At 33.1% G+C, this 14,093-nt stretch overlaps 1 protein-coding gene across 2 annotated transcripts in view; it reads left to right on the top strand.

Moving 5' to 3' along the window:
- KIF18A (kinesin family member 18A) overlaps positions 1 to 13,422 on the top strand; it is a 73,874-nt gene extending 60,452 nt beyond the window's left edge. For both annotated transcript variants that reach the window (XM_077761435.1, XM_077761436.1), the window contains 4 exons: positions 3,564 to 4,005; positions 4,782 to 4,889; positions 10,581 to 10,690; positions 12,761 to 13,422. In XM_077761435.1, the coding sequence (XP_077617561.1) occupies positions 3,564 to 4,005; positions 4,782 to 4,889; positions 10,581 to 10,690; positions 12,761 to 12,843 (743 nt within the window). In that variant the 3' untranslated portion in view covers positions 12,844 to 13,422. The remainder of the gene's footprint in view (positions 1 to 3,563; positions 4,006 to 4,781; positions 4,890 to 10,580; positions 10,691 to 12,760) is intronic.
- Positions 13,423 to 14,093: the final 671 nt, after the last annotated feature.

The raw sequence follows: 14,093 nt of genomic DNA, 5'->3' as shown, positions 1-14,093 counted from the left end.
ACTACAACTGCCCCAAGCCTTGTCTTCTGGAAAGTTACTGTACATCCTCTAATGGAAAAGTACAGCAAATCTCTTTTATAGACATAGACCTAGCTTACCCAATGGTTCTTAAAGCCTATTAAAATGTACAGTGTCCCTAATCTAACACTCTCCAGTTCGCCATGACCACTCAATGTACTTAATCATCTAAAGGAGAATAACTGTTTATCATATAATTGTATTTATATATTCTGAAAATCATATTCAAAGCCAAATGTAAGTTTACTATGTTCCTTTAGTTTTCATGGATTAAATGGAGACATACTCCCTTTATAAAGTAACAGTAGATTGACTGTTGAATTTTTATGTAAGCCTTTAATTCTTGGTTCTGGTCTGGTTATCTCCTGAACCTTTCTGAACTAGTCAGCCTAAGTAGTCCTGAACTGACCATCTATTTCCTGCTCCCTACTTATTATTGTATGTATTTAGTAATTGAAAGGATAAAAAGAAAAGAACCCTCTGGATTTGTATTTTGTGTGTACATTGTAGGTTTGTAGCATCTCTTCTCCCAAGCTCAAGAAAACAATGGTATGTGAATCTACATTAACTACCACACCTACATGTTTCTCCTTGAAGGTATCATATCTATCCTTCCAGGAAAGCAGAATTATGACTAAAGATATATCATTATGACATTGCTGTTGATTTCACTGACAAACTGTTGGTCTGATTATATCAAAATTTGATGTTGGGTGTATGTTTAGATTATCCCAGAGAACAGGTGGATATTTCTTCAGTGTCTTATGGAAGACCCCAGTTTTCATGTTCTTGACAAGCAGTAGGGAAAAGTGGTCCACCATCATGGGAATTTGCTCAGCGCCACTCCAGAGATTATCCCTTTCTATATGCTATGTACAAGAAAAATAGTGACTCTGAATGATCCTTATCTCTTGGGATTTCATGTTCCATAGTGTTTTAAGTTTTACAATATTGTTATGAAGCCTGCATTTTCAAAGAACACTTAGATGTGTATGCTTTAACAACACTTGGTTTATGTTACAATTTATCATCAGCTTTGGTAAACTGGATATTTGATGAACGTAAAATGAGACATTGTTTGAAATGTGTTCTTTTAGTGATAACTGTGTGTAAAGTATTAATGGAAAGTATAACTTTCTCTGTAAAAATAGTAATGCTAACAGTTGAATCATATTTACATTTCTAGAGCCTTTCTTTGAACCCTAAGTATTTTATAGATATTACCTAATCCTGGAAAACTCCCTGTACATGAAAGTAGTATCCTCCCCTTTTTTAGGGAGAATTAATGCCCATACTGCCTAAGTGAGTTGCCCAAGGTCACTCAGTGAGTTGTTCCTGAGGCCAGAAATAGAATCCAAGTCTCCTGACTCCCAGTTCAGCTCTCTATCCTCGATATAGTTTTCTATCCTCTATATACCCCTGCTACCTCTCATGGGAAAAGAAGTTAATCTTCCAGCTATTAATAGCCACCAAATTGGTGGTAGCAGCACAGTGGAGAAAAGTAACTGTCTTTACACTGCAGCATTAGTATAAAAATATCTGGTAATGGAAAATTTGACAAATGTCATGTTAAAGGGAGTGGAAAATTATTTTAAGATCTGGATCTCATTTATCTAGTTCTCAGAAAAGTAAGATTCCTTAGTAGAACAGGGATCATATTTTTCTTCCTGTTTTTAAATTGTCTTTCCTAGAGGGTAATTGTCAACCTAGCCATAGCAGAGCCTATTGTCAACTAACATAATAAGAATAATGCATGTACTGTTGGTGATGTTGTAAGTGTATTTTCTAACTGGGTTGAAAGTTTGAATTGCTTCCTTGAAATACATAACACTTATTCAGCTTTCAGTGTTATTTAAGTTAGTATTATATCATAAAATGAATATTACATCAGTTGGGAATTTTACTGCATGATTTGAAAACATGGGCAGAAACACACATTGTAGTTTCCTTCCTGAACAATACACCTCAAGTAAAGTTGCCCCATGTCAGGTGTCTGAAGTTCGCCGTGAATGAAACTGGCAAAGCAGAGAATAGTTCATTAAGAAAGACAAGATTAGCACACTGGAGCTGATGAAGTTTATTGCTGTATAGTCAATCAATTCATTATTCTATGTATTTTAAAAAGGTATTTGAGAGGTAAATATTTAAGCCTGTCTAGATTGTGGGAATTCAAACCTAAGTTCAAACAAAACAATTTGACTCATAATTTTGGAACAAGAAGCAAGAATATCCCTACTAACAATCTCTAGATATCATGTTTATGTTTAAAGATTACTAAAAGTCTTTAAATCAGAGAATATAATCAGCATTATGTTTTAATTTTAAGTTCAAGAGAGAGAGGATTGGTGGAGATTGGAAAATGCAAGGAAACAGTAAGAATTAGTTATTTGGGACCCAGGTGACTCAGAAAGTAGTAGCAAGATGATAATTAAAAATAAAAGTGTAGAATAAGACTAGAGGTCAAGTACAGATCTTTAGAGAAATATATACATTTACTGGATGAAGAAAAAAGAAGGTAAGAGATGCTGGAGAGGTAGTAAGGAAATCATTTTGAAAAGCTACAGAAGTTGTAGGATAGGGCTAAGAAAAGTTCATTAAACTTGGTGACCTCTTGACATTTGGGAGACTTACTTGTACAAAGTGATGAGGGTCATGTAAGAGTACTCTGACTTCTTCACACTATGTTCATTTATCTTAGAATACTAATCTAATTTTCAAAAATGGATGAATTATGTATGGTATAGGAAACAAACGATCAGAACACATTATTAACCACCATATCTGAGATAGTAACAGATTTAATTCTTTCATCCACCTGGGATTTTATTGGTTATTGCCATTCTTATTAATATAAACTAGACTGCCACCCAGTTAATAAATAACTGGTGACATTTTAGGGCACCTGGGTGGCTCAGTCATTTAAGCGTCTGACTTCGGCTCAGGTCATGATCTCATGATTCATGAGTTCGAGCCCTGCCTCACACTCTGTGCTGATAGCTCAGAGCCTGGAGCCTGCTTTGGATTCTGTCTCTCCCTCTCTCTCTGCCCTACCCCTACTCATACTCTGTCTCTGTCTCTCTAAAAAAATATGAACATTAAAAAAATTTTTTTAATACAATAAATAACTGGTGATATATTATAATAGAGCAAGTTATTAATCTTTGTGCCTACAATTTTTAGTACTTTTTTGCTATCTTAAACATAAACATAAAGCTGAAAATTGCTTGTGAATTTCATTAGAATTTGTGGGAAATTTGTTTTCATGATTACCTAAATACTGAATTTTGCTATCTCTAAGAATTAGTGTTGATATTAACCATTTATTATTTATTTTCTGTTTTAGAATCGCTTTATAATGAGTTCATTAACATTATTTAAAGTTATTAGCAATGAACTGTTTTTTCTTTCCAACTTTCTTTTAAATTTTCATTAGTTGGCAGAAAATGTACTTTATTATTGGTGGTGATGTTGTTGTTTAACTGATAGGGTTATTGGAAAACTATTTAGGTGACATTATTGAGCTTCTTTTTAACTTTATTAAATAGGTACATCTTCAAGTAAATCTAATCTGTTTAAAATCCTTCCACAAAAAAGAACCCGAAGAAAATTAATGCCTTCTCCCTTGAACACAAAACATCCCCAAAAGTCTGCACTGCCTGAAAGTTTGCAGCTCAATGATTCTCTCATCAAAGAACTTCAACCTATTATATATACTCCAGAAGACTGTAGAAAAACTTCCCAAAATTCATCTACAGTGACCTTACTAAAACCATCATCACATACTACAACTTTTCAGACCATCAGCTCAAATGTAAACAGCAACAATTCTCTGAAAATGTTATGTGAAGTAGGTAATCCTCTGAGCAGGAGGAAAGAATATGGACAGGACGATTTGGACTCTACATTTACTATATGTGAAGACACCAGGAGCTTAAAGAGTAAATTACCTGAACAAGAATCACTATCAAACAATAACATTTTACAAAGGTACAAAAAAAAAAAAATTTGCCAATTCTTCTTTTGTTTGTTTTTGTTTTGTTTTTTACATAGTCTTTAAACCATAGCTTTTTTTTCTTCTTTAGTTATATTTAAGGTCTATTTCATGACTCAAGTATACTATTTTGATCACAAAAGTCAGTGTTTTACCTGCATTAAATCTTGTTTTTCTAAATATTAATCCACTAATGTAATGTTTTAAAGTCTTTAATTCGATATCTTGGTTGATTGACCCTCAGTAGGCTAGAAGAAATCTTAAGATATATTTAGTTCTGCATACTCCAAAGTTAGATGATAGAAGCCATCATCAGAGGATTACTGTGTTTACTGTTGTTTATTAATATGTTCACTAAAGGAAATCTCACATTTTTTATTGATGTTCAGCAAACCTCAGCTTACCCTGAATCATCATACATCTAAGGTATGGTTGACTACATGTCATCCAAGCAAACAGCCTTGTTACTTTTTTTTCATTTCATATCCTGTACACTTCATCTGTTAAATCGCAAGTAATCCAACTATGGGAAGAATGATACCTTCACCTTTCTGTACTGTTGGAATGCAGAAATCTTGTGAAAGCAACTCTTTCTATGAGATAAAAAAGAGAAAAGAAAACCGTAGGGCAAGCAAGAGAGGCTTTATAGTCTAGAATAATATTTGTCTTTGTATAGTCATACAAAACAGTATTCTAATTATGAAAGTGTATGTTCTTTTTTCTCCATAGTACAAATCAAAATTACTCATTTTATTTTTTATTTAATATACAGGCTTGCCTCTTCTTCATTCTCAACTAAACATTCTCTGCCTATACCAAGCATAGTACCATCCTACATGGCAATGACTGCTGCTGCCAAAAGGAAACGGAAGTTAACAAGGTACAATTAAACATAAGCTGATTCAGCACTTAGATAAGATCATCCTTATATTTTGTTTCCTATAGCTCCTTTTTATTTCATGTGATTAAACTGTCAATTCTTACATATTTTTTTAATGTTTAATTATTTTGGAGAGAAACAGAGAGGGAGTACACGTGTGAGCAGGAGAGGGGCAGAGAGAGAGGGAGACAGAATCTGAAGCAGGCTCCACACTATCCACACAAAGCTGATGTGTGGGGTTCTAACTCACAAATCATGAGATCATGACCTGAGCCAAAGTTGGATGCTCAACCAACTGAGTCACCCAGGTGCCACCTGTGTGTTCATATTTAAATGTACATATAATTATTGCTCTTAATGCAGCACTGGATTTATATTATCAAAGGGAGATCTTGATAAAGCCCAACTATTTCATTTGCTATTTACGTAAGTGTTCCGTACCTCAGATTTTTAAAAATAAAAAGTCTTCTGGGCTTCAAAAATGTTATTTAATTTTAACTTTTCTTCTGGTGACAACTTTTACTCAATTGGTATTTTTTTTTCTTTTTATCATTAATTAATTGCTTCAGTCCTAAAATTATATTACTTTAATGTGTTTTGACATATGACTAAAATGTAATGAAGGAAGAGACTTCTATTTCTGGCTCTGACAATGTAGCATATATCACACCAAGCTACCCATCAACAACAGTTATAAAAGCTGATAGAATATAACCAACAACTGCTTTAAAGGCATTGGAGAACAACCAACATAGCCAAGACTTGAAGGTTTAACATCCAGAGGAAAGGAAAACAAGCTATAGAGAGTCATACCTTCTCAGCCTCTTTTTTCTGTTTAGCATTTGCCAATTCATGGCATCAAGTGTAAAAGCCAAGCACAAAATGGAGCTATCAGCAGTCTCACTGAGCTAGGGAAAGAAAATAATTCTGTGTGTAGCTTTTGCCCTCAAGATATTTGCCAAGTTCTGAATTCTATGGCATAAGAGGCCAAGAAAGAAAGCCAAAAGAAGTGGAAGTATTGAGCAGAGTTTTGACATTCTCATGCAGCTAGGACACAAAAACTGTGCTGGGATCAAGAAGAAAAGGTGCTGTTAAACCTCCAGGATTTTACTTGAGACCCTTGAAGGCTGATGCTGTAGGAGTAGACACCAGTTCTTGAAAGCCTAAAACAGACCTTCCAACAACTCCGTCCCTTTTTGTAAAAGTGATCTATATCTTTTCTGCCTGCTTGCCAGAAAAAATTAAATAATTTCTGGAGAAGTATACCATCTAGACCATATAATGGTTTTTGTTTTTATCTGTTTAGCACTTATGCAAAAATTACCAAGAATGCCAGGAGATAGGACCAAATGACTGAAAAATCAAGATCCATAAGTGATACAGATATTAAAATTATCAGATAGGGACTTTAAAATTTTAACTGTGATTTAAGTTCAACAAAACAGTGACAGTTTCCAAAAGAACTAGATTGTATTAAAAATTAATCAAATGAATATTCTAGAACTGAAAAATGAGAATCTACTGAATTTAAGAGTAAATAAATAATTTTTTAAAATTTTAATAGATTAGACACAGCAGAAGAGAGTTTAGTGAACTGGAAGACAGGCTGACAGAAAACCATCTAAACCAATGTGCAAAAGGATAAGATAGAAAATATGGAGTGAAAAAGACATATGAGACACAATTAGAAAGGTCTAGCATGTATGTATTTTGAGTCCCAGAAAGAAATGAGAAAAGAATGGGGAAAACAGTGTTTGAGGAGATACTGGCTATTAATTTTCCCAAACTAACAGAAGTTAACTAATCACAGATTCAAGAAGCATTGCAAACAACAAACAGCATTAATAAGAAAAACATACATTCCTACATTCGTAGTAATAAAACAGCTAAAAATGAAAGATAAGGAAAAAATCTTAAATAAACTGAGTTTTGGGACACAAAGTCCATAATATAGTCTTTATATCCCACAACACTGAATGCAATGACAACATTGTGGTGAATGGTTATATTATAAAATGGTTCTGACTTGGCTTTATCTCTTTTTCTTTTACATGTGATTATGAGAAAAAGAGTATAAGATCCTACGATAGGACAACTCTTTTTAAGTTTACTATTTTCCACCATGAACCTCTTATCATCTGGGCTAGTGTAAACAAATTTACAAATAGTAAATTTGTATTTGTGTCACATAGAATATTACCTCATCAGCACATTTAAGATCTGTCCTTTCCTCTCCAAAGTATAGCAGAGCCTTGGTATATAGATTTAAGATTCACGGATTGATTTTTCTAGAATCTCTTTAACTATCCATAATGATTAAAATTCTATATTTTGCTGTGCACAAATTTTAATGATGCAGTTTGTATGTAGTTTGTGTGGCTCATATATGAGTATCAGTCACTTAGTGAGTGAGCCTAGCTAACCATGTTTCATCCATCTTGTCACTAATTTTCATTGTGTCAGTTGTGTTATTCTTTCCATTAACTAGTGTGGGAACTTTTGGTTCTTCACTGTTCTTCTGGTTCTTCACTGCTAGCATGCTCTTTTGTGTTAACTAAGATGTAGCAAAAGTTCATAGCTAATTATAATTTTTAAATGTACACATCATTATCAAAATCAAATGATTTTTCAAAAAATGTCCAGGTATGAAAATTATATTTAGAGTGGTTTTAGGTGAATTAAAGAGCTTCCACATGAGCAACTAATATTGTGAAATTATACTAAAGGACACATAAAGAAAGTAAGATTTCTCATAGCCTATTACTTGCTCTATTACATTCCCTCTGGTACCAATAATTAGATCCTGCCATTAACTGAGGTTAAAAGAGATTAATGCTAGAAATGTACATAATTACTTTTTTTTTTAATCTTCCTTTTCCCCAATTAAGCCTACCTGAGTTTGAGAGTACTAAACTCTGGTATTTTCCACTTAGCATATTTTCCACTTTATATACATATTTAGGTGTTTATATATATTCTAATGTGGTTTCTAAAAATGAAGAAGGGAAGGCTCCATACGTATAGTTATTTTATTTATTTTGTATCAGTTTTTCTCCCTGAAAAATGATTAGAGTCCAACAGCACTGGTTATTCTAAAAACCTGTGAAACTTAATTTTTTAGTTACTACTTAAACTGAGAATATGAAATTTTTAATCATTTCAGATTATTTAATAAATATCCTTGTAGCACACTGATTTAACTAAATCAGCCTATCAAATATAATATATGCATATTTAAAATTTTACTTATAAATTATATTAATGAAAGTTTTGGAGGTTTGTTTGCTTTATGTTTATTTGGTTAGTTGGTTTTTTTGTTTGTTTCATGATCTTTCTTAGCACCCAGAAATGAGTCTCACATCCGTAATACATTTTTGGTTTGTTTTGAAAGACATCTAGGGGTGCCTGGGTGGCTCAGTTGGTTAAGCATCCAACTCTTGATCTTGGCTCAGGTCATGATCTCAGTTTGTGGGCTCGAGCCCTGCATCGGTCTCTGTACTGGCAGCACAAAGCCTGCTTGAGATTCTCTCTCACCCTCTCTCTCTTTACCTTCCCTGCTCCCTCTCTCTCTTTCTCAAAATAAATAAATAAACCATAAAAAAATTCTTAAAGACATGGAATGATTCCAACTAGAAATTACCTCAACGGAAAGAATATGAGATGCATTATGTTAACGTAATGCAGAAACATACTACTTATATAAGGGACAAAAGGTTAAATCTTTACTTTCATTAATAGTTAAAGAAGTATATTTGGCATGTAACTAGAAGTGTTAATAAATTTCTTCTCAATTCATAATTGGAATTCATACCAATTTTAAGTCTTTATACTTTGTGATCCAGTGTAAATCTGAAATAAATTTGTAACATGAATGTTAAACATTTCATTAGTGGACTGTTTTACCTAAATCCTAAAATAAATGTTTGCATGTATTTTACTTCTATATATGTCCAACTTATTTTTTATTTCATTCCTAGAAATATGAAGATTATTTCAGATAGATTTATTTGAAAGCCTAGTTTTCAAATAAAAACAATTTATGAGTAAAAACAGAGGTCCTAGAACTAACCAAAGTGAAAAATGGTACCATATAATAATAAAGACAATTTTAAGATAAGTTGTTGGGAAAACTAACTCTTATCAAAAGTAACCCATGACATTGATCTTTATACTTGAAGAAAAATCACCAGATAACCAAAAAAGAATTTTTGCCTTAGACAGCTGATACATATGTTATCCAAAAAGGGCACTTAGGACCCAAAACAGAATTATAGTAACTTCATTTATTTAGCACCATTTAGGAATAAAGAATTTCTACAACTGAATTTGTTTGCTTTCGTAACGCTAGTACTTTTTTGTTAACATTCTGAGTAGATATAATTTATATTCTTGAACATAGTAGGCAGAATTACCATTTGAAACACCATAATTATTTTTCTTACAGGCTCTAGAAAAATTTAGGTACATAGGTTGAATTATTTCTCCCAGCACTGTGTGCTCATGCCTATTTTTCTTTCCTATCATATTAAATTGCCATTTCTGACCACTTTCAGTAACCATACAACTAATCCATCTTCTCCCTGTTCCACAAAGACACCCACATCAGTTTACTATGTGGTTAGAGCAAGCTGTTGCCATAACAGGGAAGCCCCTAAGTGTTAATGCAACCGACAATCAAATTAGTATCAACTTGTAAAATGGTATGTAATATCGTTTTTGATCAGCAACTCCCTAAATTAGCTTATTTGAATCAGTATGAGGGGGGATGTTATCCTCCATTCAATCCCAACCCTGCTTGTTAAAACTTGATCCTCTTTGGGTTAAGGAGGATTGGATTGCTATTTTTCAGGGCCCAGATCAAACTCCTCTTATCCACTAATCTTTCACTTGTTTTGTTTTTCTACTTTTAAAAGCAGGAACCTATAGCTCCTTGTAGTTTTAAAACCTATAGCACTGTTTTTTACTTTACCTTATATTATTTTTTGTATTTGTCTCATTTGTCTCCCACCTCCCCTTTCCTTGCATAGTCGTTATGTAAGTTTTCAGTACAGGGGTTATTAATGCCTAACTTATTTGCATATCTTGTAACATGAGGCCATAGTAGTAGCTGTTTAGTAGGAATATGTCACCTCAAATTGAGTTAGAAATTTGACCCTTTAGAATATGCGATTGATAGAATTTTTTAAGATAAAACAAATGAAAATAGGCTCTTCTTTTCATTTAAGTTTCTATAATTGTAGTAATTAGAGAGAGATTCTCAGTCTATTACCATGCTTTGATTTAAAAACAATGTCTCCAAACAATCTCATTTGTTGATATTCTCCAGATTAAGGTTCATGCTCCAAATTTATAGTATGTACTTGGTTTTTAACCTCTTACAAGGTGCTCTTTATCTCCACACTTTGAATAATAGCATTTGCTTATATTCTAGCAGGGCACCCTGAAAATATTTTGTTACAGACTTATTATACATAACTACAATCGTAATCTCCAACTTGAGTAAGCATCATTAAAATCACTACATTTCCCTATGGGCCAAAAATGTATTTAGTACCTCCAATTTTATGGGATTTTGCAACTTACTGTTTTATTATTTCACTTTCTCTTTAATCTTCATTGAATGTAGAATATGCATTAGAACTTAAAGATATAAAAAATGCTTTACTAAAATAAAATTTTTTTTCCCTCAAGTTCTGCATCAAATACTTCATTAAGTGCCGAGGTAAATTCTGGATTTGCCAAACGTGTTCGACAAGATAATGCAAGTGATAAGCAATTACAAGAAAACAGACCAACAGTGGGTATGTCTCAGCTCTTAATTTGAGATTTAATAACATGATTGCCAAACATATGTGTAGTACTTAACTTTTTTTATACAGTGTTCTCATAAGAATCTCCTTTTATCTACTCGTTACATTTATTACATGGTAAGTGTGACTTTCCATGTTATAAATAAGAAACTTTAAGACACAAAATAGAAAACACTTACCCAAGATCACACAGATATTTCATGGTGGAACCAGACTTCTAGCTCTATATTCTGTATCCTTTTTTTATCCACACTGCAGAAGAGTTCATAAATAATTTAAGTAATAATTGAAATAATTAGCTAAATGTATTATTTAATAGGTTAATGATTATATTTTACAGATAAACTTTACTTGAAATTTGTTAGCTTATTATTTTTAACAATTTGGCCTCTGAATCATTTGTGCAATGAAGCCAGGCTTCAGTCTGTAGTTATAGCATATTGTAACCCACATTAGCAAGTTGAAAAAGATGCTGACGAAGACAGCTACATCCTCTCAATTGCATATGGCCGTGACATGAATCTATAGTAACAAAACCACATCTTTAGTGAAAATAGAGGTAATAGCACAAACCATCTTCTGGGCCTTGGTGTCCATACCTTTGTCTCTCTGACACTTTAATTCATAAGACTTCACTCAGGAAGCATTTCTTTACTATGCAGTGACTACATGCTAGGTTCTGTGACAGCAAGAAATTTAAGACCCAGTTTGGTTTCTTCCCTAAAGGAACTTGTAATTATGGTGGGTTTCATGAGATAATGAGGGTTTATAAGAGTAACATGAAAACTTTCTTTTCCATCAGTCCTCTTTATTAGAATAATACAAAATTTCTCAATAGCTTTGCCAAACTGTATTGATAAATCTTTACTTCTTGTAGTAGCCAGTGGCATCCTTATGTGGAGTGGAAATATCTTTCATGCAAATTTTAAAAATCAAAAAAGTCCCAAAATGTAAAATTTACTACAATTATTTGGTTTAGCATGCTAAACTTAATAATGTTTAACAATGTGTATGTGCAGTTGGTATAGCTGCCCATTGGACTCCTGAAAAATTTCTCCAGGAAATCATAGACCTACAACTAAATAATTAATCTATGATACTTCTCAAATAGAGATTTGGTTTTCCTACTATGCTTATTTCCCAAGAATGGTGTAAAATGCGTTAAATATCCCATGTATAAAGAGAGGTGAATAAAAAAACTCTACAGAGAAAAATGTAGGAGTTGATACTGACTGAAGTGCTCGCCAAAGAGCAAAGAGGAGCTAAAGCCAGGTTAACTGATTATATGTTTTTAAGGATAATGGAACACTTAGAGGGATTGGTTTAAGGGACAGTAACAGTTTATGTATATTAGGATATCCAAGTGAAAATGCCCAAATACACATGAGAAATTACTGGAAAAGTAAGAGAATTGGGAACTGCCTTTCCTAGAATATGTTTATCTGAGCTCTCCAACTAACAATGTACAAAAAAAAAAAAAACAAAACTTCCCGTGGGAAAGAAGTACTGTTTACTGAGAAATAAGAACTGTCAAGAGACTGTGTGCCCCTAAAACTAAAACCTAATATGACCAAGAAAATGGATAGGAGATTTGGCTGATCCATAAAGAAGTCAGGGGCATTCCTTTTAACAGCTTGGTTGAGTAGTCATGGTGAAGGCTTATGAAGAACCAGAGGAATGGACATTTGAGCAGTGGCAGGAAAAGGAATAAGGGCTATGGAATCAGGATTAGCACTTAGGGAAGTGCTAGATGCAATTTATACTCTTAAATAGGAAAAATATGAAAGTGTAAAACCTTAGGGAAGTAATCCCAAAGAATGAGGGAAAAAATAATACAAAAAAGAAAGAGAGCAATGCTTGTAGAACAGTCTTTCATTAGTTGAAAAAGAACAAAAGTAAATGTAGTGGTTTATTCAGTGATGTTACTTGATACTTGCCAGGGCAGGAGTGGGACATATGTATTCACACACTAAAAACTCAGTTTATAAGTTGAATGAATAGTGAAAATTCTTCCTGAATGATACTTTCACCATATTTATATGTCTTTTTTTTCTTTTCTAGACTATAAAAGAAACATCCATAAAGTAAAGGCAAACATGGTTAGAAAATTTGGAAGAGGTATTTCAAAAGGAAGTCTAAGATAAGTCACTTCAGAATCAAGGAAAATGAAGTTGATAAGTCTCCTTTTAAAAAGATTTGTTCCAGTGCCCTTTCAAAAACTTATTTAAAACCTTTGAAAGAAGACCATCTTAAAGCTCAGTTTACCCAAATACCTTTAACAAGCAGAAAATGAAGTTCTTTCTGTTTTGTTCTCTTGTATTCTAAGCAAATATTAAATTTCATTAGAAAAGGTTATAGTTTAATAAAGTTACTAAAATATTTGTTACCTCTTAAGATCCCTAAGTCAGCATGGTGGCAGATCAGTTTTACTATACTACAATAAGTTGATTAGGGCATTTTAGAAAACAATAGTGAGTTAAATTATCCTTACTGTTTTTTTCTAAATAAAGAGAATTTAGAAGTGATAAAATTATGGCACAGGATATATTTAGTTTAACATTACTTTAATCATATGTGACTTCACTTTCCAAAAATACTTTGGTGTACAAATGTACATATATGTGCCCATAAAGTTGTTGTAAAGATTATTTAAGTAGTCTTCAGGAATAAAATACTAATATTGTTCCTTGTTACTCGGTCTATTAAAGATATAGATTTTACAATGTTGGCTTTTATGTCTTATTACTACCCCTTACAGACTTTAAACTATCATTTTATGTAAAATGTAATTCTGTAGATTTGTGTTTCAGTTTAGATCTAGAGATACATGTTCTAGAATCAGGATATTTTAACCCTGCCTTGAGAAAGAATTCCAGTCACAAGCCTTCTGAAACGTCCCATCTTTGGGAAGGGGCCATCAATCAATACCTCTTAATAATAGTCACATTTGGGGGTTGGGGGACTCCTACCATGCGCTAAGTGCTTTAAATGTATTTTTCATTTATTCCTCACAACAAACTTTTAAAAATAGATGATACAGGGGTGCCTGTGTGGCTCAGGCAGTTAAGTGTCTGACTTCAGCTCAGGTCATTTCAGTTCATGGGGTACAGTCCCCAGTCAGGCTCTGCGCTGATAGCTCAAAGCCTGGAGCCTGCTTCAGATTCTGTGTCCCCCTCTCTCTGTGCCCTCCTCCTGCTTGCACTTCATCTCTCTCAAAAATAAATAAATAAACACTTTAAAAAATAATAAAATAGATGATACAGATCCCACAGACCCTCTAAAACTTCATAGCTTTTGAAAATTAGAAGTTTTTTGTTTTTTGCAGTTTTGGGAAGTAAAACCTGACTTCCACTAATGTGAGACTAATGAGAGTCTTTATTTATCCCACTTGGAG

Source organism: Crocuta crocuta, unplaced genomic scaffold (genome assembly GCF_008692635.1).
Source record: "Crocuta crocuta isolate KB4526 unplaced genomic scaffold, BGI_CrCroc_1.0 scaffold884, whole genome shotgun sequence".
Lineage (NCBI taxonomy): Eukaryota > Metazoa > Chordata > Mammalia > Carnivora > Hyaenidae > Crocuta > Crocuta crocuta.
The sequence above is the reverse complement of the archived record's forward strand: the minus strand, read 5'-3'. Positions and strand labels throughout refer to the sequence as shown.